This window comes from Bombus terrestris, chromosome 6 (genome assembly GCF_910591885.1).
Source record: "Bombus terrestris chromosome 6, iyBomTerr1.2, whole genome shotgun sequence".
In the NCBI taxonomy this organism is placed as follows: domain Eukaryota; kingdom Metazoa; phylum Arthropoda; class Insecta; order Hymenoptera; family Apidae; genus Bombus; species Bombus terrestris.
Genome location: NC_063274.1, coordinates 3,018,604 through 3,043,803, shown reverse-complemented (window position 1 = coordinate 3,043,803; position 25,200 = coordinate 3,018,604). Strand labels below are relative to the sequence as shown.

Below are 25,200 nucleotides of genomic sequence, written 5' to 3'. Positions count from 1 at the left end.
CTTTGCAGTTTTTGGTAAAATTCTCATGTTGATATCGCAAGTTCATCAATGTTGATGAAAAATGTACGTATCATGAATCGTCATTAGAAATTCTCGCAGTTGTGTCACTGCAACAATGAGATAGTAGACAATTTCCTGCTAGATAGTTGCAAAGTTAAAATCGTTTAACCTCCTTGGAAATAAACAGAGTCACGAAAGTCCAGTAATCTGCGACATTGAGGACCCACATCGGGTTGACCACATTGCAAAACTTGGCCCTTCCTTTGACCCTGCTTCATGGGAATTCCCACTGCCTTCTCATCTCCTTCTTTATGGTTCTTCTCGTGAGCAACCTTCGTATCGGATTTACACAGCCGGCGAGACCGCCAATGGAAGCTTCTTTCAGGCGAGTTTCAAAGAAGCTCTCAAAGGAACTCACCGTGCTTTTGACGGTTCCGAAGTTTCTGCCCCGTGGACCGACAGTATAGAGAGACTGTTCCGCCAAGAGTTGACCGGAGAGCCGCTACGAAAGAAAAATGACCTCGTCCCCTTGTATCGACTGTTCGAGTAAACGTCGCGGTACCTCTGCGTTCGACGAAAATATGTGTCGAGAATCGTTAATAACAAAGAAGGTTTAGCAACGTTGGCATATAACATTTTAGTATTTCGACTTTCGTTGGATTGTGATCCGATGATCCGAATGGAATCTTTTTTTTGATCTTCAGGTGTGTTTGTACGTCTTCTTTAGATGTATAACGTAATACAACGAGAATATTTAAATAAATAAGAAGTATAAAGAATAAAAGATTCGAAATATCAATGAAACTTAAATAAATTTACATTAATTAAAATTTACATTTACAATCATCTGTGATATTAGCTGAGATTTAGAATAAATTTTCCAACAGTAAAATTTTGAAGTGGAAGTAGTACGAATGTAAAATTGAAACGACAGACTACGACAGACTAAGAACTTATTGTTTATGTTATCTTTTCAAGATAAATGTATTTTGAGAATTGAATATTAATTATGTACTTACAGGTATGTTGCGAGATTGAGAAATTTACAACAAGTAGAGTTGATCGGTTAAATCTCTGTAAAGCGTACATATTAAACGTTAATATTGTTTTCGATGAATGAAAGCCTCGTTATTATTAATTCCCGCATAAATCATCGGTTCCTCTATAATTGCATCTTTAAACAGCCCCGTTTCGATGACGTAATTTTCCACATGGTGACACATTCACCCAGAATCTATCTTTCATCGTTCATTCCATAGGAAGTTCACTAGAAATATTCCACTCCCTAATCGGATTATTCTCAGTTTGCATTCGACGTAGTTCGCAGGCCTGAGGTTTTAGCCACGAACTTTCTTACTATCGGAAGTTCATCGCGTGCGCTAATGCCGAATCTTTCTAACTAATTAATTATAAAGTAATAAAAAATGATAATCTTTCGCGTAATTAATTTTCATCCTTAGAGAAAATGGAAATTAACTTTTGTAAATAAAATTGCTACACTAATGAAATTAATTGTCCTTTGAACTAATTTTCATCTACATTACATTCAATATGAAATATTTATTATTTGAGTCGTTCCCAGAGATTTTCTCTTATAATATTCAAATAAATTTTACAGATTTAAATAAAGACTAAACTTATAATAGCTTATCAACTATTAATACGTATTATTGTTATATCCAGTATTTTTCGGTAGAGATAACAAGAAATAGACAAAGCAACGATTCTTTAAGCCCGTTAATTAATATAAAACATATAATTTATAACTCTTTAAACTCTTTAAGTGAGATATTAACAAAGGATATGGATTCCACTGTTTTACGAGTTAAGTTCAAAATTCCAACGTCGAAATTGTAAAGAGAACATGAAATGTGGATTTCAGCTCGCACATCGCTGGGCCCGTTGCTTCGCGACGAAAACACCAACGGGAATCTGACTGATGGTGACGACGAGTTGCTGGAATCATTGGTGAAAACAGCAACGAAGACACCGGCAACGAGAACAACGCCGAGGGAACGCAAGAGGACCAGACACGCCGATCGTAAGTCTTGTAAGTGTGATCCCCGCACCCTGCACTTACCCTCCATTCTTCCGCGCTGATCGATCTATCCATGTTCTTTCTTAACAAAATCGATCGTTTAATCGGTTCCTTGCCGATTCATTTTCGGCGTCTTCGCGTGACGTATTTATGGACCAATCTTTTCGAGGACTTCTTGGCGTAGAGATCCATTTTGAAAACGATCGATATTTTGTGTACTGTACGCACGTTGTTGTTAAACTCGTTTAAACGATAACGATTAAGAAATAATTATACGTGGGTCGACGAGTATCTGTTGACAATTTTTTCATTGCATTGGAAAATACCCAAATATCCCAAAGAATTATCCTAACTAATTCAAAGGATTAACTTAGAAGCAAAAAATATCTATATAATTTTTTATCCATGTAACTAATTGTTCATAAAGTGTGCAAACAGCTTAAGTTTCATTGAAAAGTATTAATATAGAGTTATATATAGTAATATAGAGTTATAATAGAGTTTCTAGATAATGCACGTGTTATCTTTGCGTCTCATTTCAAAACTCGTTACTTCTGCGTTCTTATTCTGTGTGTTATTCTTAAATTTTCTCACGAAGCATCGATCTCATGCTCGTATTTATCGAGTTAGGAGGCGTTAGGCGATTTCTAAAGATATCTACAAGGTTCGATTGAGCGGAAGGTTCGATGAGCAGGTTCATCGATTGGAAATCTTCCGAAGCGGGAATTCATTTTTCATCAGGAGATCGTGAAGCTCGATTTACTGGTTGGGTTGATTAATCGCTCCCCGGATTTGAGAAGCGTTTTCCCGGAGATTCTAGTTTTCTAGCGGAAAACGCAGATTTCGATACGATCGACCGCTGTTTGCAGATAAATAATTGGCAGGTTCGGGAAGTGATTTCTGGAAACTCGACCAGCGATTAATCTACCGGGATTCGACCAACGAGACAGTAATTCGTTGACAACTTTCTCGTTGTATTGGAATTATGGCGTCATTCGTCATTTTCATCTCTTTTATTGTGAATTTTGAATTAAATATATTACAGAATCTGAACGCTTATATTTTTATTAAAATTATATTTTTAATAAAATAAAATTTTTTTAAAAATATTTGTTCACGTTGATCAATTGTCGATGTTTAAGCATAGGAATAACTTGTCGAGTAAAATATGAGAAATAGAATAATTTTTCGTACATTGGATTACGATGTGTACGAACTGACCATTTGAATGCTGAATTTTTTATCTATTTAGATTATATCAAAAGGTATGTCGAGAATTAAATGTTGATTTTTCTTTATTTTCTTTTTTTTTTTTGCCACATGTATCTTCTGTATGAAATCTGTGAGAAAATGAAAATTTGTTGAAATGGTCGATTTGTTTGAATCTGATTTCTCATATCCAGTGACGATACGATCTATCACAGACAACAACAGACACGGGCTTGAAGTTGCACTAACATTAATTAAGAAAATATCATAGAAGTTCGTAATCCTCCTCGATATTCCTTCATTCGTATCCTCAGAGAAAAACTTCTCCGTTGAACTGTTCTTCTTGATCATGTTTATACAGTAGGACAACTTTATAACGTAGAATTATTAGCAATTTCCATCATTTCAAAAATTTGTTTTGTTACGTGCATTAACGCCATTACTAGAAAGTCAATTTGTTTTAATTTAATTTAAAAAACAATTTAATTTACTATTTCTATTACTTAATGAATATAGAAAGATTTATTCGACGTATTATATTCGATCTATTTTTGCTGATTAACTGGGGAATTAACTCATCAATCATATTACCAATCTTTTGAACATAATAATTGTTTTATTTAAAAATATTCTTTTAAACGTTGTTTTATTTGTGTTGAATATAAATTACATTTATCTGTTGACACAAAAGTTTCAACACGTTAATATTTACGAAATAGAACAAGAACTTTCTCTAAATATTCGAGCAATTTTCATTCAGACATTAATTCGTAACCAAAGGAAACAAATTGATTTTTAATACTAATAACGTTTCCTGATTTTTCATGATAGAAGCATTATTAATTTCTGTTGTAACCAGAAAACAGACAATGCCAATCATAATTTCATGAGAGAAGTTATCTGTTGGTGAAATCAAATAAATCTGTCTCCAGGTTTAATGCCTTAAAAGCGTCCGGTAAGGCAGGCAGGTGTTGACAAGTCGAAGTGAAACAGTAACGAAATCGATTCCTGAAAATGTTAGCGCCAGCATTATTTCTGCTTTATCCGTGGAATAATTTATACGTCTGTAAATGGAATCCTCGAGTAAATTCCTCTAAAACGATCTAGAACGATCGGTCCATAAATAAAGATTCGCAAGACGCATCGATCTGTAAGCGGAAGTTCGGAGGCGAAATTCGAAACGCCCGCGATCGAAGACAACATTAACATTGAACGAACTTCGATCGTTAGTTCAATTTTCTTTGAGCACCTTATTGGCACCGATCTTCCTTCATCTTTCCTTTCAATCTCGCGTAACTGTACATATACGGGGTATGACAAAATTTCAGCTATATTTATAAGGTGTGATTTTATGCATCAAGGTAACGAAAAAGGTTCAGGTATTTATACCCAACAATTCAGTTACGACCAAGTTGTAATTGTAAATTAAAAAGCAGACACCTCATACTGGAGAAAATGGGTAGCCCACAGAAAGAATATTTATCTCTAATTACTCGTCGAAAATTAGAAATTCTAAACACTGAGCGATTTGTGGCCCTGGATAGATACACTGGCTCGTGAAAGAATTTCAACACTTATCACAGTACCAAACTTTTATATATTGTATCATATAAAATATTTTGAACTTTCCTTAGTGACATAATTATATCGATGTTTGAAACCAATCTGGAAATGCATAGAAAAGTTACAAGACATTTATTGTAAATATACATCGTGTAAAATAATTATTCTATGGCATAAATAGTAATTTTAAGCATATAATAATAACTGTTAAAGATAGTCGCACTTAAAATATCAAGGCTTATTGAAGTAACTGTTTAAATACCTTTACCATCTCTGCGAAATCTATACTTTCAGATTTCTTTCAAATTCTATCGATATAATCGTCTGGTCTCGTTACAACGTTAATGAAATATCAAAATGTTTCGCATAATACACATAATACATATATTTAGAAGAGATGTCTATAAGTGTTCAGATACTTTCACGCACCACTGTACATCGTTTCCAATTATAAAAGATATTCGAAGAAATTGTTTGTTAAGAAGTTTGAGTAAAACTTGTCTATTTCCACCGGTGGGAATAAATAATCCCAGCTACGACAAAGTTTTGATCACCATGCGTCATGCAGGCCACGTAGGTTTCGCAAGTTTTTCAAGCAACATCTGCGGTGGCAGTTTTTTAAACGGCTTTCCACGAAAATGAGACGCCCCCACAGTTTGGTGAAAGTGTCATTTGCATTTTATATTGCGGCCATTCACAGTTTCAGGACACACGGTTCCCGGAGCGTGCTGGTCGCACCGTTTTTATAGTTGAACGCGTCAACGTTTGAAAAATCCGCCGAATTCTTCTCGTATCTCTGTTGAAAATGCCTTTTTTCGGTTTATTGCCGGGTGTTTTAAGAATTTCGTTTTCGGGGTTACAAACGAGTCTGCGAGAAAAGAAAAAGAAATATAACGAAAAGGAAGGTGATGCGAAGTGGCGAATAAAATGTTAAAATGTCTTTCTAAAGGTGTGACATTTTTGCTGTGAAAATGAAATATCACTGTGATACTGGCCACCGGAATCAGTTTTTGGTATTCTCGATTTTTATGAAACTTCATATAGAAAATAGAGAAATATTTGACTTCCTTCTAACGCTTGTATTCGAACGATGCCGGTAAAATATCATTCCCTGCAGTTTTTAAACAACTTTTTTTTATGTCCAGTTATTACATCGAAGTTGGAATATTTACACTTTTGAGAAATACTATGTAAATTAGTGTTCGTATAATAAGTATTTACATATGTCATATTCGTAATTTCTACATAGTTTATATAGGAAAATTAAAAAACCTAGAAACAAACTCGTAGAAATATTTACATTATCAATATTGCTATAGTAACACCGGTAGCGTATATAGAATTAACCTTCGTAGTAGTAGATTTATAAAAATGAAAGATTCTAAAGATTCAGATAATTCAGCAATACTTTAAACGCGATAGACTGTGCGTAGAAAGATGTAACCTCAGACAAATATTCTGATTCCTTTCTCTTCTATAAAGAAGATTCAATTATTATTACTATATGTCATCGACCAATACTGTGATTTTTTAATCGGAAACAGGGGGGTAGATTTTTAGCAACGGAACGTATAAACGTTTCCTGCATCGTATAACGAGGTATTTGCTGCACGCACGCGAGGGTGCAAAAGGATAGAAGATAACGATTAAACATTGCATACATACCGCAGTAAAATAAAAAAAAAAAAAAAAGAAAATGCAGACATATCGGCATAGAGAGAAGTTCGTAGTGCGTGCTTTCTGTGAAAAGGATATACGGGAGGAAAGCAAATAGGCTACGATTTCAATTCCTATGCCACACGTCGCGCCGTTTCGAACGATCGATGGAAGAATGAATCTCGTTCGTGCCACTCATAATAAAGTCAGGATTTACACTTTATGGATCTGTCTCGTCTCTTTTTCTTTTTTTTTTTTTTGCACTGTGCAACCGACAGACGCATAGTTTGGATTTTTTTCCCGCTTCTACAAATATTTATTCGTCTATCCGAGGGAAAAGCGACAAACATTTCAATCAGAAGTATCGTTTGGTACTTGAGTCGCATTTATAGATGGTTTAAGTAAAAGAGTTTAGTGGAGCGGAAATTAAACGTACGTGTTCCTGGAACTTTAACCTATTTACCGTTGATACGTTCGTAATAAAATCTGACGCAGAGTTGATTTTATATCATTTCGTTACGCGAACTATTTTCTCTCATTTATTACGCGTGTAGCTTTTTTGTCAGTTACTAACATTCGATGTTGATATTATAAAAATTGTCGAGATCCTTCTTACATAATAACCTTTTTGACAGAATAAATATTATATAGTTGTATAACATACATGTGATCGCCAAATAATGTCCAGCTTTTAAATTGAAAAGTAAAGTATTGTAACAATGATATCAGTCTATAAAAAATATAATTGAAATACTAAAGGCATTGATACGATATATATAATTTCATAAAACACGCAGAAGGAAGAAAATGACATTACCTCGAAATAATTTGCATTTTCTAAATTGAAGAGAAAGGTATTGTAAGAATGATATCATTCCATAAAAAATGCAGTTAAAATGCAAAACGCATTGATACGATAAATATAGTGTATTCATAAAATACGTAGAAGGAAGAAAATGATATTCTCTCGAAATAATTTCCAGCTTCTAAATTGGAAAGAAAAATTTAATAACAACGATACTAGTTCTCATAAGAAGTTAAAAACGCAACGATTTAATGTAAGCAGCAGTCATTAGAATACACAGCGTATTTGGTCTTGTTCGAGTTAAGCTCAGGGCTTATGGAGGTTTCTGCACCCCATCTCCATTGGCGTAATATAAAAACACCACTGAAAACCTCGTTATACAAGGAAACATACATTAGCGAATATATTTGCCGTGGAAACGTGTTGATTCTCTCCATCCGGCAGCAAAACACAGTTACAAACACATGTAAGAGACTTGGTCCATAATGCATCAACGATGTTGCATTAACAGTGAACGCGTTAAGGGTAGTTGCCGTACGGACAACACATAGAGTATTAAATAAAGTAAATGAAATAATAAACTACGAAGAGAAAAAGATTGGGCAAAAAAAGAATGAGACAAGGAAACTAGTTGCGTCGAGGGAAAATAACTATTGCCATTGTGCTAGCATGCGTATATGTAATTGAGGAGGCGTGCTTTACACCCGGTGAAACCTCCATCCTCGTTTTCCCTTTTCTTCCTCATTTCCTTCCCTTTGTCCCGAATTATCCAGTTTAAGGTGGCGTAGCGAGGGGTGTGGTGATGGCTTGACTACACGTACACACGTACAGGCACACACGCACGCAAATGCTAACCGCTCGAAAGGTTTAACTCGAATCTACCAAAAGGAAATATTTTAATTTTCCGAATGGATATAAAAATTCTCGTTAAATGCTATCATTTGAAACGCAAAAAGTATTATTGATTTGAATAATTATTGTAATATTTTTTCTCACTCTTTTATCGTTTTCTTGAGTAAGATAAGTCCACCTTCTCGTCTTTTGATTTCGATGTCAAAAGAAAGAAACTTGCTCGCCAATATGAGTTTCCTAATGAATCAAATAAAGAATCATTTTTGGAACTTTCGATAGAGTACAAAAATACATTCTTCCAACCAAATAAAGGAATAGTTTTGGCGACACACAATATTACAACATGGAATATTTGCCGTCATTGTTTTCGCCTGTGGTCTTTAAATATAATTAGCTGCCATTGTATCTCTATCACTACATGAACCGAGGCTTTTGTACAGCGTAATATACAAATACAAGCGTATAAATAGCCGTGTATATGTGTTCGCGCGCGTGTGTAAGCTACGTACGTACGTACGTGTATAAATATAAACTGGTGGCGGTTGCTAACGGGGTGGCCTAGCCTTCTTCCCTTCCTCTTTTTTTCTGTCTGACAGTGAAGCGGTCGCGCACCCGGGAGAACAACACCACGCCGGAAGGGTACCAACCCTGAAGGGCTACCGATCGTGATCGACGCGATGAAGGTTCGCTGGTTTTTCGATTAAACGCATTTTCTTTTTCTTTATTTTTCATCGTCTGCGTGTAACGTGTGTCTCTGTATCTATCATCTGTTCATCCCTTTTCAACCGCGTGTTTCATATTTTCTTTCCTCTCGCCTTGGAACGCCTTCTTGCTTCTTTCTGTCTGGGTGTGCTTTGCTTGTCCTTTGCAACATGCAACACGAACGCAATATTTTAAGGTTGACGTTTTATCTGTTGATTGGAACGTCTCTTGGCGAGACTCGCGATTTATTCACGGTTACTCTTCGTTTGGTTTGTGTTCGATGACGATATAATTTTGCTGGGCATGCCGAATGAAACTTTTAATCGAGATATCGAGGTCTGTTTGAAATTAATGGTAGATGGACAAAAACGAAGATCGCGATATTTATCGAAGGTATATTGGTATATTACACCGCGAATGTTTATGCAATTTCATATTTTTATAAACGTAATTAAGCAAATGAAATATAAATCGAAATTTATTTCGTCTTATTATAATTTTATATATTGTGTGCGTTTGCTACATTTCTATTTCATAAATGCATGAAAATCTGCAGTCTATTCGTGACCGTTCATTTAGATCAGTTGATTTTGAACAGACCTTAGGATCTATTAATATTCGAGATGTTCTGTCGGAGATATTTTGCATGTGCTACATATACATACATGTTACGTTCGTACAATTTCATCGTATTGATCGTACGATCTACATTTAGATGACTTTAAATATATTGGAAAATTTGGTTAAACATAGTGACGTCCGATTACTCGTAGACGTTCGTCTGTCACTCAAATTAAGTTAACATACTTTTTGAAGATTAAAATTCATGTTCCATAATCTTGTGGAGGATGATTAAACGTGTTGATTAAACGTAGTGACGTCAAATGTATTTAAAAATATTTTAAATATTTAACACAGAATACAAAGTAAACTATAGTTCGCTCGATATTGGTCGATATAAGAACGCTCTATACTAACCAACTGATTACAAATTGATTCGCTAAAGAAGACTGTTTCCAAAGACTGATTACTGATCACTATACACCACCAACACGTTTAATCATCGTCCACAAATTGGTGACCCCAATGTGATTCATGTGCCGCTACAATTTTAATTTTTACAACTACATCTCAAGACCTATCATCCTGTAATTTAGATCACAAAGACGAGTAAGCCTGTTACTCATTCGAAGGTTAAGTAAAAAGTTCAACCGCCATGTGTTACACCTACGCTTTTGTGGCAGAAGTTTCTTTGGCTTGTAGGGGAATTGCGGAACCTAAATGCATTTACCTCGGACGGACTTTTGCCCTAAGCGAGTCAGTTCTTGCCTTTGCAAATTCACCTCGAAGAACAACCTTATCGGTAAAAGTTGTTCGGTATCCTTAATTAATTAATAATCCTGTCCAAAGCAAAGTAAAATATTGCGTACTTCTTACTGAGATTAATCGAAAGTGAGATACTCGATCATAATGTTGATCATGGAGTCATAAAACGTTTCGTTATCGCTTTAATTTATTTGTAAATTGCATGTCGAATGCGTTATTACTTCGTGTTCGTGTTCAGACAGGTATTTAGAAATATTTCGAAATACGAGTATGGATATTTCATGTTCCAATAATTAAGTTGGTTCGAAAGATAGGATAAATTGAAATAAACGACAGAAGAGCGATTTGATCTTAATTTATAGACGTATACCTGAGTGTACGTGATGAATTCTTATTTCGATGGCTCCTTTTAGTCGCACCGTATGATTACATACGTTGCACGCGCTTCTGTCATGCATTTGTATAGAGAGAAAGTGATAAACCTGTGGAATGTTGAATAATTCAAGCGGCGCGCTTGTCGGAGATGTTTTCAACGACATTTGATTTACACAGGTAGGAACCGATGTTAAAACATACTTATCTGCTTGAATTTTATTCTAAGAAAACAACAACAGTAGCGCTTAAAAACGATAATAAGTTTAGAGAGCAAAGTAGACGCCTCAGTTTACCTTAAGAAAATCAGAAAGCAATTACGATAATGTCGTTTCGTTGGAGCAATGACAGCGATGAGTATCGAAAAATAAAAGGAACAAATTGCCTATATCTATATATATATATAGAATTATATTTTACCATAAGCTACATTGCTTTTGTAATGAAGCAAATATTGAACTCAATTACCAATGAATCAATCCACTTAGGGTAAATGTGGCTTAACATTATCAATAGCTGGATTACGTAGTTATCTTATGTAATGCGGTTCGTATTGCCATTCGTATATTTATGCAATGTTAATATACAATGTAATACGGCGTTCGTATAATTATCAGTTTTGCCTTCTAATCATTTCATGAAATAATTCTGCTTGTGAATTACGTAATAAGCGTCACGTACGAACCCGAGGGAATATATTACGGAGTCTGTTGATGCCCTTAGTTCTGATTAATCCTTACAGTGTATTCGTTGCGAAAGGGAATAATGAATCGTTGGAAAAGGAGATCGGTCGCCGGGAAACGCGACGAAAGCAACGACTATACGGTGATGCGAAGAGAATCTCGATCGAAGATGCCATCCGCGTGTTGATTAATTTCAGACTTCGTGTTAATTACTTTCCGAACTGATAATTAAATTTTAACTAGCCTTATTTATGGTGGTAACCAGAAGAAAGTAGTATAGGTACGATAGAAACGTCTCGAATAAATATTAAACAAGGTAAAATAAACTTTCAATTATTTCGTAAAATCACGATAATCAATTACACGACAATTAAATTGATCGATCGTACGTATTTTACGTCCTTTGATCAAACAAATTTATCATTATAATCTACATCTGATCAATGTTCATAAGTAAACATCCGGACACTTTAGTCGTTACATGAATGTCCGTAAAATATCTAAATTAACGAGAGTAACATTTATCATCTCACAAATTCACCAGAAATCTATGAAAATAATTTAGAAAAGTAATAACACTCTGTATACCAAATTAAATGTTCTCAATCTTATTACCTTATTAAATGGAATTGTACATTGTTGTTGAAGAGCATAGCAAAATATCGGGGAGTTTTCGCCTAGAGCTATGTACATCACTGGTACAACATACACACGCACACACACCATCAATCGAATTACCATCGATGTATGATACGATGGCGCACACTTTTGACACACATACACATACATATATGTATGCACATACAGGCATATCGAAAGAAGCAGCGAGCGAACTAATTTCGTTGGTATCGATCCTCCTTCCCTGTCGCGACAAATATTTGCTAAGTAGCTCGGATGGAGTGCGGCCGTGGACCGATATACACGATAAACACGGTTCGGCGGTGTCTCGTTAATAACGTGATCACGGAGCGTTCTGGTGCGTCCCGACGCGCGCGGCACACGCGTTACGCCGAATAAATCGGAACTATATGGATCCAGTGTTTGTCAGACAGCCGAAGCACGAGCGATTCGCCCGAGCAACACTAAATTGGAAGTCAACGACGCGCGAAAATCGGCCAATTCGGCCGATCAGAGGATCCATCATTACGAAAAGAATGAATCTACGAATTGACACTCTCTAAAGAGTCACTGTTGAACGTGTTGTGTGATTATTGCTGGCGGTGATTTGGGGTTCTGTTTCATGCACATTAGCCATTAGGTCAGGTTTGACGCGTATTCGCGAATCCGAATCAATTTCAATGGCATCGCTTCGAAAAGTTTATTTTATGGAATTGGATGATCGCTGGTAAAAAGTAACGTTCCGTCTCATTTTTGTATTACAAATGAGCAGCTATTTTGCTACTAGGAAGAAGCAACGTATGCACGTTATATTGTAATGGTAAATAATTTGCAGTAAATTCGATTTTCCTAATTCTAGTTACGCAATGCGTTTGTCTAGATGCTTATCGATAGTTGCATGGTTACCTTTCGTTTCTTTATTCGATCAGTTCCTATGTTATTTCATCGTGCCATCGTGGATAGAATCGATCGACTTCCCCAAACGAATTTCAGATTTCGTGTTTGGAATGCATTGAGAATAGAAGAAGTGAAAGCAGCTACTGTTGATCAATCAAATTGGTTATACTCAGGAAGTGATTACTTTTTCAGTATAAGCTTCGTTGGAAATTTTTTACAAAATTTTAGAAAAATAATACTTCCATGGAATTATACAGGTACGTCTTTAATCGTAAAGCAAATACATAGGCATCGCGTCAAATTCTCTTCGAATGTTCATTAGTAGAATAAACTTGAAAATGTCGATAATAATTCCAATGCTCTTGGTATGAATATTTGAAATGACAATTTTGATTATGACAAAATTATTAAAATGTTTTGTGCACACGAAATCAAAAGAAACCTTTCGTATAATTTCAACGATTTAAATTAACGTCAAATTCATTATAATATATTTAGTAGGAAATTAATTTTCCAAATTCAGAGAATACCTACATTTGGAATACTTCATGAAATCGTGTTTCTTTGATAAAATATTAAATACTTCGAGCGATATCTCGATAATAACAATCGTCAGCTTTGAATTTGAAAATCATTCGATTCATAGGTGGCGAACGCGCGTCATAATTTTCTAAATACATTAACCAGCATTCATAATTATATATGCAAGTGCGAGCTGTTCATTTTCATTCCGTTAACTGCGGGTTCGCGTCGCGTTAATAACAAATGTCACTCACACTAACACCATGAATCAATTTTCGCTTGATCAATTATTGTACGAAACGATTAAATATCTAATATTATAATAATACTTCCTAGTTGTAGCACTAGCACACACTATGGTATGGATCGTGATTATCAAATACACGTAGGTATAGTTAATAACCATTCATTTCTTCCATTAAACGCTTGTGTCATGCGAGGTACTTCAGCCAAACCCACGAGATAGGAACCTCGGCGATCTGGAATGCCTTTGACCCATGGTGTAAATAATGGCGTGAAATGTTAGCTTAATTATTACATTTCCTTTGGTTTTACCGCATGCAAAACTATTTTGGAACGATTATTTGGAATGATATTTTACGTGTCTTGTACAGCATTATGGTTTGAATGCTTTAAATTGACGAACATTACGTGTAAAGTAAGATTAAAATACTTTTCCTCTATAAATACTATTCGAGTATATAAGAATAATGATATTGATAATAAGAATGTACATTTATTAGAATAAAATCTAAAAATTGAAATCATTTCTTAGTTACTCCTGTCAACGTATCTATGTATAATAGAAAGTTACACGAAATGTTCTAATGTTTAAAATTACCTGCATATGTCAAACTTATTTCTAACAATACTACTTCGATGTAGACAAATATCAATCGTTTATAATTCACAGTGCGTAGAACGCTGAAGAACGGCCTCTCGGAAGAGGAGAAGAAACACATCGCCACCTACATCAAGGGCTACTGACTGTGATAAAACTCGAAACCTGTAGCTCGTCCACGAGAAGAAACGAGGGATAGTAACACGATCATCGAAACTTCGGTCGGACGTTGATCACACGACCAGAACATTGCGATTTCACGGAGGCGCAACCAACGAACACGATGAAACAAAAAGCCTCTCTCTATGGAAATCGCATACACCAAGGTTATATGTTAAAAGAATTATATATACATATACATATATAGATATATATACACGCTTATATATATATATTTCTATCGAACTTTCTGTACGTTGGCAGAAAGCTATCGTTTTTATTAAATTCGTCGGTGAAGACGAAACTCGAGGCCTTCCATTCTATTTTTCGATCTTATCGCTTCAACTGTCGTTCGTACTTTTCCAAATACGATCAAATGCCGTAATGGAATAAACCGTATTGGCCTAAACCTTTATAGTTACAGACGATCAGAGTTGAATTTCGCAATTTTGATACTAAGAGGTATTTTCTAATTAATTGAATCGGTCCAGTTTTATCAATTTAATAGATTTTTGATTGTACGAATGGTGAAAGATTCAGTCGGTTCACAAGTTGATACGTGCATATGCGTTAAGTGGTAAATCATTTAATTTTCGTCGTGTATATTTTTTAAGAATTTTCCTTAAGAAGATGCACACATATCGAGAAATATTTTATGCACTCAACTCTTCGCAGTCGCTAAAAATGACCGATTGTGTAGCACAACGAAAGAGAAACGGATCGGGATGATCAGTCAGACGGCTCACATCTCGTTTGGTACGACTGCTGGCTTGTAGGCGACGAAGCGACGAGCTTACGGGTCAGCGTTTCGCATCGCGAACGAATACCACGACTTTTGAAACTTATATCCTCTCCATCTTCTTTGCGCGGAAAAAAAACGGCATGAAAGAAGGAAAAAAAATGGAGAGAGAAGTTTTCAAATGCATCTTCCGCGGTGACAGTTTCTCGCGAATAAATGCCCGTACGCGAAGAGGAGAAAGCATTTCTCGAAGCAATTCGCTTTTGCAACATGGAACGAGAAGATTATTGAAATACCCGCTGAGATGTTTCTGCATTCGAGCAAACACTTGAAAGTTCGAACGACAGCGATGAAAAATCGGACAATCTTATCGAAACGTACACGCCTCAAACGACACTTTTGATTCGTCGATGAAAAACTTTGAGTTCTCTCTTCAGGTTTAAGAAAAGTTTCGAACGAAATTCAATGAACCATTCGATGATACGAAACCGTATCTTTCGTACGTATTTCTTTTTCTCTTTTTTTTTCTGTCGACGAAGGAAGAAACTAGGAAACGAACACGAGAGTTTATGAACGTGAATAGCGATTTTATTTCTGCCGATATCGTAGGTAGTGAATTTCGAATACCTAGACGGCGAAAATTTGTAAACGGTGTGATTTGTACGGCGAGAGGAGAAACTTAATTAATTTAATCATCACCTTATTATCGCGCTGCGTGATGTTGCGCATGCGTTATTACTGTAATTTTCTGCGGAAATAATTCTTGAAATAAAATTGAGAGCAGCAATAATGAATGGTTTTGTTTATTTCGTGTTCCCCATTATTGTTCCTATCCTTCCATCCAATCTACGAAATTGACCCTCGATTAATGTAGCATAGGATTCGATCATAAATGATATACAACGGTTTGGATCAAGTTAATTAATTCTCGAGTACTTCGCTTTAATTTGTATTTTATTTCCAACAAAAAAGATCAATGTTTATGTAACGTTTCATCATAGTATAGCCTCAGTCTCCAAAACATGCAAGTTAAAAATAATTCTGCTTCGGTGTTCTTATATTCTTTATTTATCCTTATTTGACTTGTATCTTACTTATCCTTATTTACCTTCAAAAGCGGACGAAATAAAAATAATTTCAGAACAGTTCCATGATACCTTCGAGCACGTACCAACGAAAATTTTCTGTATTATCATAACGTTCGTAATAAAGAATTTACGAATTTGTCGAAACGAAAAAAAAAAGGAATAATTTCATTCGATCCTTCGCACGAGGTAAGACACAATTCAGAATCGAATGACGATCCCTTTATCCCTGAGATATACCGTGTAGAAAAAGGGAAAGGTTGGTGCGGTATACGAATCAAACAAATTCTTTTATATAACAAACTGTGCTCGAGACGCACGATTTATTATTAACCTTCGTCCAACTTTAACAATATACAATATAATGCAGTAATAAAAACGTATCAGTTAAAAGTGTAATAGTGATAGATCGTCGATCATGGGAGAAAAAAGATCGCGTTGCTTTGCGACCGCCACTCATCTCCACCACGTAACATCCTCGAGGTTATCTCGCGGCTTCTACTCTATCGAGTTCCTCTCCACCAGTCTTGGATACGTTTCTCGCGTGAAATTCGTGGCTGAGAATGCCGGCGGGGCTTGATGCTGGTGAAAACGGGGGTAACTGTGTGTATGTGTGTACAATTAAATGTGTGTCGTGTGTGATACGGCATAAAATGCAGTTAGGGGCGGGGGTGGACAAAAAGGAAGAAGCTTTTTGAGAGAGGGACAGAACGTTTTCGCGTGTGATTTTTAGCACCGTTACATCGATGCGCTTAATTAATACGCTAACATCTATAGTCGTGTAGAAAAAACACTTTCTCTGTCTCTTTCACATTATATCACCCTTCTTCTCTTTCTCTCACTCCCAGCCGTTCTTTCCCTTCGTTTCTTTCTATCTATATTTGTATAATTATATTACGTTAGAACAGCCTCGCTTCGTGCCAGGTTTTCGATCGCTCGACCAGTCATGTCTTTACGCCACTCGCGAGTTATCACTCTCGGAAACGTAAATTCCCGGTTTATATAGTTGGAACGTGTCCCTGAAAGCTGTATATCTCCGATGAAAAATGCGTCAGACCATCCTGAAAACATCCTCAACACGCTCGTCCTTTTCTCTTCTGTCTTATTTCTTCGTCTCTTTTCCATTCTTTTATTCCCGCGTTATTATTGCGTTAACAGATTATTTCGTCTTTTCTTAGAAAACGTGTTCATCGACAGAGGGATAAACGTCCCGAAAATACAAGAACATTCGATGACATAGTCGACACATCGCAAGAGGTAGTTCTTCCTCCTTTCTCTCCACCGATTCTCTTGAAACTTGATTTCGTTCGTGTAGAAAGAATGTGCGACATTCTAAGCCTGGCTTTGCGATTAATTCTCGCAATCCTTCCAATTACTCGAACAAGCTCGTACAGACTCGTAATCTTCGAGTTTCTTGCTTGGACAAGAAGAGGAATCTTAGCAAGACGAACTGAACTGCCTTTGCACTTTTGATACTCTTTCGGTCAATTTCTCGGTCGAGTCCCTCTATGGAGTTCCTATGGATACGGAGTTTTCAGACGCTTCCTTCGTTCCTTCGATCGACGACTGGCCACTGTCCTCCTTTCACGAGAGAAATTCCCTAGCGAAGAAGAGATCCGCGCTTCTCTTTTTTTTTTTCTTTCTCAAGCTTGAAAGATTCGTGTGCACCGCGCAGCAGACGCGTCGAAAAAGCGGATGTTCATGTTTCAACACAGTCCACGGGACAAACGATCGATCAATCGATCGATATGACACGGCTGCGAAGGGTTCCGTGTTCAGAGGTATTCCTCGCGGATCGGACAAGACTCGACGAGACGATTCCGCGCGGATGTGAACACGTGGTGGCGCGAGACACGACGCCGTCGGCGACGCGGTGCTCGGAGACGCGGCGACGCGACACGAAGACTTCAGAGCTCATCGTGCTTCGGCCCACTGAACTCGTCGTGGGAGATGAAGCCGTTCTTGTCCTTGTCCTCGTGCTGAAAGATCTCCTCGACCAGCTTGTCGTGGTCAACCAGCATCTTCTTCATCTCCTCGTTGTCGCCGGCTCCGCCCTGCTCCGCCTCGATCATTTGTTTCCTCAGATACTCGCTCACCTGTACACAAACAAACACGTTAGTATCGAGCGGTAGCGCAGTCAATTAGACTCCTTTCAATTAGTTTTCTTTTGCTTTTGCGATGTTAGTAAAGAGAAACGATCGTGCGAAGTTCTTTTTCAAATTACATACGTGTCAATCACTCAGAAATCAAAACGATCAATCCCATTTTTTATAAGCTTCACAAGTTGATGTGATTTTAATAACGTCCAAGGTAAAGTAAAAAAATGTTGTTTATATACTTGTAACGCTATTAGGTTTCTTTACTCTCCTATTTTGGATGTGACCGATATGGCTTCTGAATAATTCGTACGACATAATATTTCACATATATATGCATAGAATCCAAAATTTTGTTTCTTTTTTTCAGTGTATTTGTTATATAAGGTAGATGAGTCTATTTTTATCGATTTCATGAGTTTTATATTACTTGGTTATTAAAAGGTAGTATTTCAATTAAACGTAATAATAATCAATATATTTGGAACATTCAAGAGAATGGATTTAATTTTAATTGGTAATATGGAATGTGAATTGACAGCGTATTGAATTCTAAGTTCTTCTAGGAAGGATGTAAAATTTGATTCGTCACGTCTTAATTTCTCAATTTCCAATTTTCTATTAACGAGTTATGTCAAAAAGAAGCTAAGCGTTTTCAGCGGATGTTGAGTTAATAAATGAAATAAAGATAAATTAGCATATTCAATTAGAAAGAAGCATGTATATCGAGTTTCTTGTGTCGAAGTTAGATTTTTTCTTAGAAGATTGAATTTTTGTTTGCCGTGATACGAAACACGTTAAGCAATTAAATATAGCTTCGAAATGCACTGATTACTATTAATTAAGTCATTTAAAAATTTATATCCAAATTTTTCGCTATTATTTTCTATCATTATTTAATGATTTCAATACGTACCGAAAATAATTCAAAGGAATAAATGGAAAGAGGAGAATTTATCAGTCGTCAAAGGGATTTATTCGCTCCAACATTTCTCTACATAAAATACAATTTGAAGCTTTATAACAGTGCATTTCAAGCTGTCTTAAACAGGGTAAGCATATAAATTCGGTGCGCGAGCGTGTTTTTATTTATTTAAAAACTCTTTTCTTCTGCAATAAGCCAAAAGGGATGAAAAATGCTCGGAACTATGTTTTTAAATGTACTTTGACGCAATATATCCACGGCTAAAAAGTTGTCAGCCGCACAATATTTTTAAATGATTAAAACGTATCTATATACGCAAGGGAATAAAATACGAAAAAAAGGTAGCAAAGGATTAGTCGCTCACGTTTGTTACACGTTGAAAACAGTAGGACAAAAAAAAAAAGAATATAACGTTACGAGCTTTACATCCCTTTCCCTCGATACAATGCGCACATGTTAATCCTTTGCACTTGCACACCAGAGATAAAGCTAGCAGCAAGCGATGCCGGTGATTGGCCTTTGATCCATACAAATTTTATGAGACGAGTGGAATCGTCGAAACTATTTTTTCCATCCAAATTGTTCCAGCATATTTCGAATAGGATTCGTTAATCCTCGACCATCGCATTATTGATCTAGTAGGATCCTCTACAACTCGAGATGCGTTTCGTATTATACGAATTCCGTATTACACAGGATCCATGGTGCAAGAATTAAAACAAGTATGAGAAGTATTCGGTATTATATTAGTATTATATATATTATATTAGTTATAGATTAACTATCGCGAATTACGAGCACGAAAAGAATGTAATATTTCAGTATTTAGTGAGTGAAAGGAATCTCTCCTTAAACATCATTTGAGCTTTTAGCTGGATCTAAAAAATATGAATTTACAGAAACATTTGCAGTCTAATAATTGGAAAGTGAGAAGAATCTAAAGTTTAGATTTACTATCTCAAGATATTATATGCACGTTGCTTGCTTTAACGAATAGAACTAACAAATCAGTGGTAAAACTATATCAATTACATAGCCCACGTGAAATACGAGCTTGAGTATTAAGAAGTTAATCTATAAATTGTATTTATCGTTTTAGTAGATTTGTTAAATATTTTATTCTATTTTTATTAAAGCCATCACCATGAATAACCCTTAGAAAAAAATGAAAGAGATCTTGCCATTGCTCTCACCTCCTCGCGGGACAATTGGTTGTCATGGTCGCTGTCGATCTCTTTGAACACGTTTGCGGTTGGTGGAGAGTCGCTGATATTGATCAGTTCAACTTCGAATAGCAAAGTAGCACCTGCAGTCAGAAATTAATGATTTCGTTAAAGACATGTTATGTGATCTTTCAATTGAAATTTTATCATGCAATTTCATTCTCCTTTTTAGTGGAACTCCAAAGCAAACACACCCTAAACACATTAAAAAAAAAAAAAAACATGTCGATTCCTTTCTAAATAACACGTTATCGTCTTCACCGATTGAATGAATACAGTAAATGGTCGATTTTATATTCGCACGAGAAAATCATCTAAACATTCTGATTATTTATGACGATCAATAACGAAGTTCTCACATTTTTTACTAGAAATCTCCGTAACATCGAATATATGTAATTTGTAGCAAACTTCTTCCTTTTTCACGTGATCGATACTAATCGACGATATGACAAAATTTAATAGCCGGGAAACGTTTCATTTCCTCTAATTTAATATCAACCTTTAATTATTTCAATTTCTTTCGTTTTGCTTGATTCGTTTCTATTATTAACCCTTTAACCATTTTGTTCTCAAATACACAAATTGTTTCAATTTACAACAGGACAAACAAAACGTAGGAACTGCTCCACAACGTTAAACAGTTGCTCTTAAATAAAACCGGGACTTCGACTATTTTCCGAGACTGGAGCCTCTAAATTCCCTTCGATACGACACTGCACTCAGAGAGTCCCTTTCCTCCAGCCTATAGAGCGCAGACCTGCTAATAAAATATTTCACGATACTGCTAGAGTAACAGCCCTCGTTGTCGAACACGTTCCAAGAGGTTTCCACTCAGACTTGCAAACGCCTCGTTGGCAGACGGTAGCATCCGTTTCGACGACACCGGAAACTATCGACCAAATTCTCATTCGTGATACCGAATTTTTTGGCTAATATCGTTTAAACGTTCTTGACGTTTAAAACCAAGATAGAAATGAAAGACGATAAAAGTAGAAGATGAAAAAGAGGAATGAGATTTCTCCAAATCAGTCGCCTTGATCTTCCATTATATTTCACTGATCCCGTGGAATCACCGACATACCTTGACCGCATTGATTGACCGAAACCCAATAAAAATCCAATACGTCTCTGTCAATACTGACGAAAGACGATTGCCGTGGATTTTCTATTATTTGTTCGTCCACAATCTATACGCTTCCACGTGGATGAAAAATCTGTCTCGTGTCTCTTTTCCCCGGATGATGTATAACGAATACCTTACCTTTGACGTGTAGTACTAATTTCGTTCAAACGAAGATTGAAGCCAAATTCAGAAGTGGGTTGGGATCTTATGTCGAATGAGAAGTATTATTCACGAATAAGCCGAAATAGGCAAAGGTAATCGAACTTCAAATGACTGATATATATATAATAACATTAACAATAGAACGCCTAATAATACAGATACCAAAATTAGTTGGAACAACGAGAAAGATACATATATATACCAGAAAAGCATTCAATTTTACTATTTGTAAGATTCGTTTTATAACGTAGAATATGTTGTGGATTCTTCGTAACTTTTAGGACTAAACAAGATCAACATGAAGCTTTCAATAAAATACTAATGGCTTTCCAAATTGACCTGATTTTCTTTAAGTATCCAAATATTAGGTTGTCCGAAAAGTGTCTTTCTTTTACAGACACGTCTTTTACGACGCATCTTTATACAAACATAAAACCTAATCTTGAACGTTGTGATCTCTATTTTGTTAGAACAAAGTGGATTATACGTAATTCGATAAAATAATATAATACGGAAAATGTCGTGCATCCATTATTTTCTTATAAAACGAAAGAAACTTTTCGGACGACCTAATATCTATAGGACGTACATCCTGTACAATTTTTGTTCAAATTTTCCACAAATACATAAACATCCCCAGTCGAGTCATAACGCTATATTATCAACGTGACAAAATGTTCACCATTCCACTAACAGATTAAGCTATTTACGATGTACAGCATTTTTATTAAATAAGAAATTCCGCTCTCCGACCGTTTAATCGTTATATCTCAATAAATAACTATCGGTTATGAAACGTCTTATGAACGTTTCCGTTTACGAGATCGTCTGTTGTAACGCGATCATGTAATAAAACCGATATTAGAAAAGGAAAATGAGCTCGTTAACAGTGGCGTGCACTTAATTCCCAGAGTAGAACGACACGACCGATCAATTTCGTCTTGACGATTCTTACGCAACCACCGTTGACCCGAGCGAACCGTGTCGGCGATAAGAACGACAAATCTGTCCGTGTTATAATACAACGTCCTGAAATTGACAAAGTGGTACGATTACTCATTACCACGTTATAACACTTGTATGTATAATAAGATCATAGCTAAGGATAATTTGTAATTAGTAGCCTGTGCATGCCCCTGCATTTATGAGAAATTTAGAGGTGTAAAAATTTACAGAATGAACATAATACGAAAAAATGTATCAGATACGCAAAGTAAAGCATACGTTCTAATATTTCATAGGTGAAACGAATCGCTAGTTAGCTTTCATTTTTTATCGTTGGTAAAAATATGAATATGCATAAACACCGGCAGTCTACTGATTAGTTAACAAGATTTATAACTACAAGAGCCAGTAGTTTGAGGAGTAAATTTATTTCAGCTGTACGTGTTTGCAGTACCAGAGATAAACTAAATATTGTAAAAATAAACGTGAACGATTTTTGACAATAAACGCGTTTAAACAAGTATAAATATAAATATGTAATGTCCTGAATGGTAATGTAATTTCACCGATAACGATATGATCTGTTATGCGGCGAATTCCCACGAAATTCAACGAACACCCAGCACGCAGTACACTCGCCTGCATCAGCGCATATTTCGTATTAATTATACACGGTCCTATCGTGATTAAACCGTAACCTAATGAAATATACCGCTTAATTATTCACTACTTAAACTGGTTGTAATTAATACAGCAGACAATGTATCTCGTCTAGTGGTGAGCCCCGTGGAAATTTAGTATTTAGTGACTGAGCGGATTGATCAGTTAGAATTAGTGAAATAATGGATTAGAGCTCAAGGAGAATTTATCGATTGCCCACAATCGCTTCTCCCATGACTAAAATATGTAAAGTACCTGCGATAAAAACGTATATCCGAGATTCAAATTTTTCTTAATTCACTATCCATGCAATAACAAGGACAAATTTTTCTTAACTTAATTATGTCCACTTAATAATAAAAATTCATCGAAAAGCTTGTTCCACGCTTTATATCGGCTTGTTCCAAAAGTTTCCTTCCTTTTATACGGAATTAGTAGGTGCACGACATGTTTTGTTTTATATTATTTCATTGAATTATGTATCTATTTTGTAATAATAGAACAAAGTGTATCATATACAATTCAATAAAATAATATAAAAAGAAAAATGCTGTACATCTATAATTTCCTCATAAAACGAAAGGAACTTTTCGGACAACCTAATACGATTTCCACGTGGAATGTAATTTTCTGCGAACCTTTCCATCGTTAATTCAGCAAAAGAGACACTTGCGTAGAAACGATAGTTTCACAACCTTGCTCATTTTCCATATAACACTAGTAATCTCTTGAAAAGTTCCTTTTATTTTCTGTAGCCGCAACATCGACGACAAATTCTTTTTCTTTGTACGCAACTTCCTCCTTTTCGTTTTTGCCCTTCGGCGTTCCTCGTTCCGGGAGAAAACGATTTTCTTTCTGAATCCAAGAAATCTGAAACCTCTTTTTACCTTCCGAACAATACTAGGGCAAACTATTTTCGTTCGCGGCTTTCATCCTCCCGGAAAACTGAAATACGAGTTAATGTTATATGGTAACCAGATCGAAATAACGGAAAAGTTAATCATTCCATTGTTGTACTGTAGGGAAAAGAAACGGAGGTAAAAAGGGAACGGTTCAAATTAATCTGTGCTTAAACGCGTTCAATGGCGCGCGACTGGCCGTTTAAATTGTTCAACATTTTTATCGCAACGCGAAAAGAGAGTATCGTTGCGATAGGATTGTTCTCTGGCTCGTGGTCAAATTTACGAGGAATCGCTATTATCCTGGTTGGAGATTAAAATGGAATTGTGAATTTATGAAAGACCTCAGGCGTTACAGTTAGGGTAGTCTACTGAACAATATATACCGACCTATTCCCTCTTTGGTATATAATCTTAAAGCTAGCTATTAGACCAAAAAATATATTCTTTATTTTATCTTAGATTACCGTTCAAAAATAAAAAGTGAAGAATTGTTCATGATACTGTATTTTTTTCTCATAATATTTAGATCATATACATTATACAGGGTGGTTGGTAACTGGTGGTACAAGGGGAAAGGGGGTGATTCTACGCGAAAAAAGAAGTCGAAAATATAGAATAAAAATTTTTCGTTTGAGGCTTTGTTTTCGAGAAAATCGACTTTGAATTTTCGCTCGGTACGCGTGCACTTTATCACGTCTCGTTATAACGGATCTCACTGTAGATCGTTGTCTCGATGGATATTATCGCAATTTAAGTTTGTTTTTATATTGTTGTTAAGTACGTTTTATATTTACGCAAGAACAATTAATAAAAGAATGATTAAGTTTATTATTCCAATGCAGCTACATATTTTTAAGAGGATCCCGGAAGAGATCCAAAAGACTCGCTTCGGTTATTGAATCAATATTCCAATGAAGATCCTTTTCTTGATTCTGACATGACACAATCTTATCGTTCTACAATAGCGATTGCACAAAGTCTCGTTCATGTTAATCGACTTGCCTGAATTCGAGCTCTGTACAAGTCAAGTAATTTGAATCAAACTGTTTGAATTTAGGTGAACTTAGTTCAAATATTAACCTGAAATCGTGCCA

The 25,200-nt window shown here is 35.8% G+C and overlaps 2 protein-coding genes across 6 annotated transcripts in view; one reads left to right on the top strand and one right to left on the bottom strand.

Moving 5' to 3' along the window:
* The window catches only part of LOC100648204 (FH1/FH2 domain-containing protein 3), a 241,593-nt gene extending 225,817 nt beyond the window's left edge, over positions 1-15,776 (top strand). For 3 of the 4 annotated variants that reach the window (XM_012309303.3, XM_012309302.3, XM_012309301.3), the window contains 2 exons: positions 1,883-2,050; positions 14,157-15,776. In XM_012309303.3, the coding sequence (XP_012164693.2) occupies positions 1,883-2,050; positions 14,157-14,230 (242 nt within the window). In that variant the 3' untranslated portion in view covers positions 14,231-15,776. Of the gene's footprint in view, positions 1-1,882; positions 2,051-8,719; positions 8,803-14,156 lie in introns of those variants that run through there. The other variant, XM_048406549.1, reaches the window with a different exon arrangement.
* Positions 15,777-16,356: 580 nt separating this feature from the next.
* Positions 16,357-25,200, bottom strand: part of LOC100645079 (FK506-binding protein 2) — a 112,352-nt gene continuing 103,508 nt past the window's right edge. The window contains exons 3-4 of one of the 2 annotated variants that reach the window (XM_012309306.3): positions 20,270-20,394; positions 16,357-18,163 (exon numbers count right to left, since the gene is read on the bottom strand). In XM_012309306.3, coding sequence (XP_012164696.2) covers positions 17,975-18,163; positions 20,270-20,394 — 314 coding nt within the window. In that variant the 3' untranslated portion in view covers positions 16,357-17,974. The remainder of the gene's footprint in view (positions 18,164-20,269; positions 20,395-25,200) is intronic. The other variant, XM_003395876.4, reaches the window with a different exon arrangement.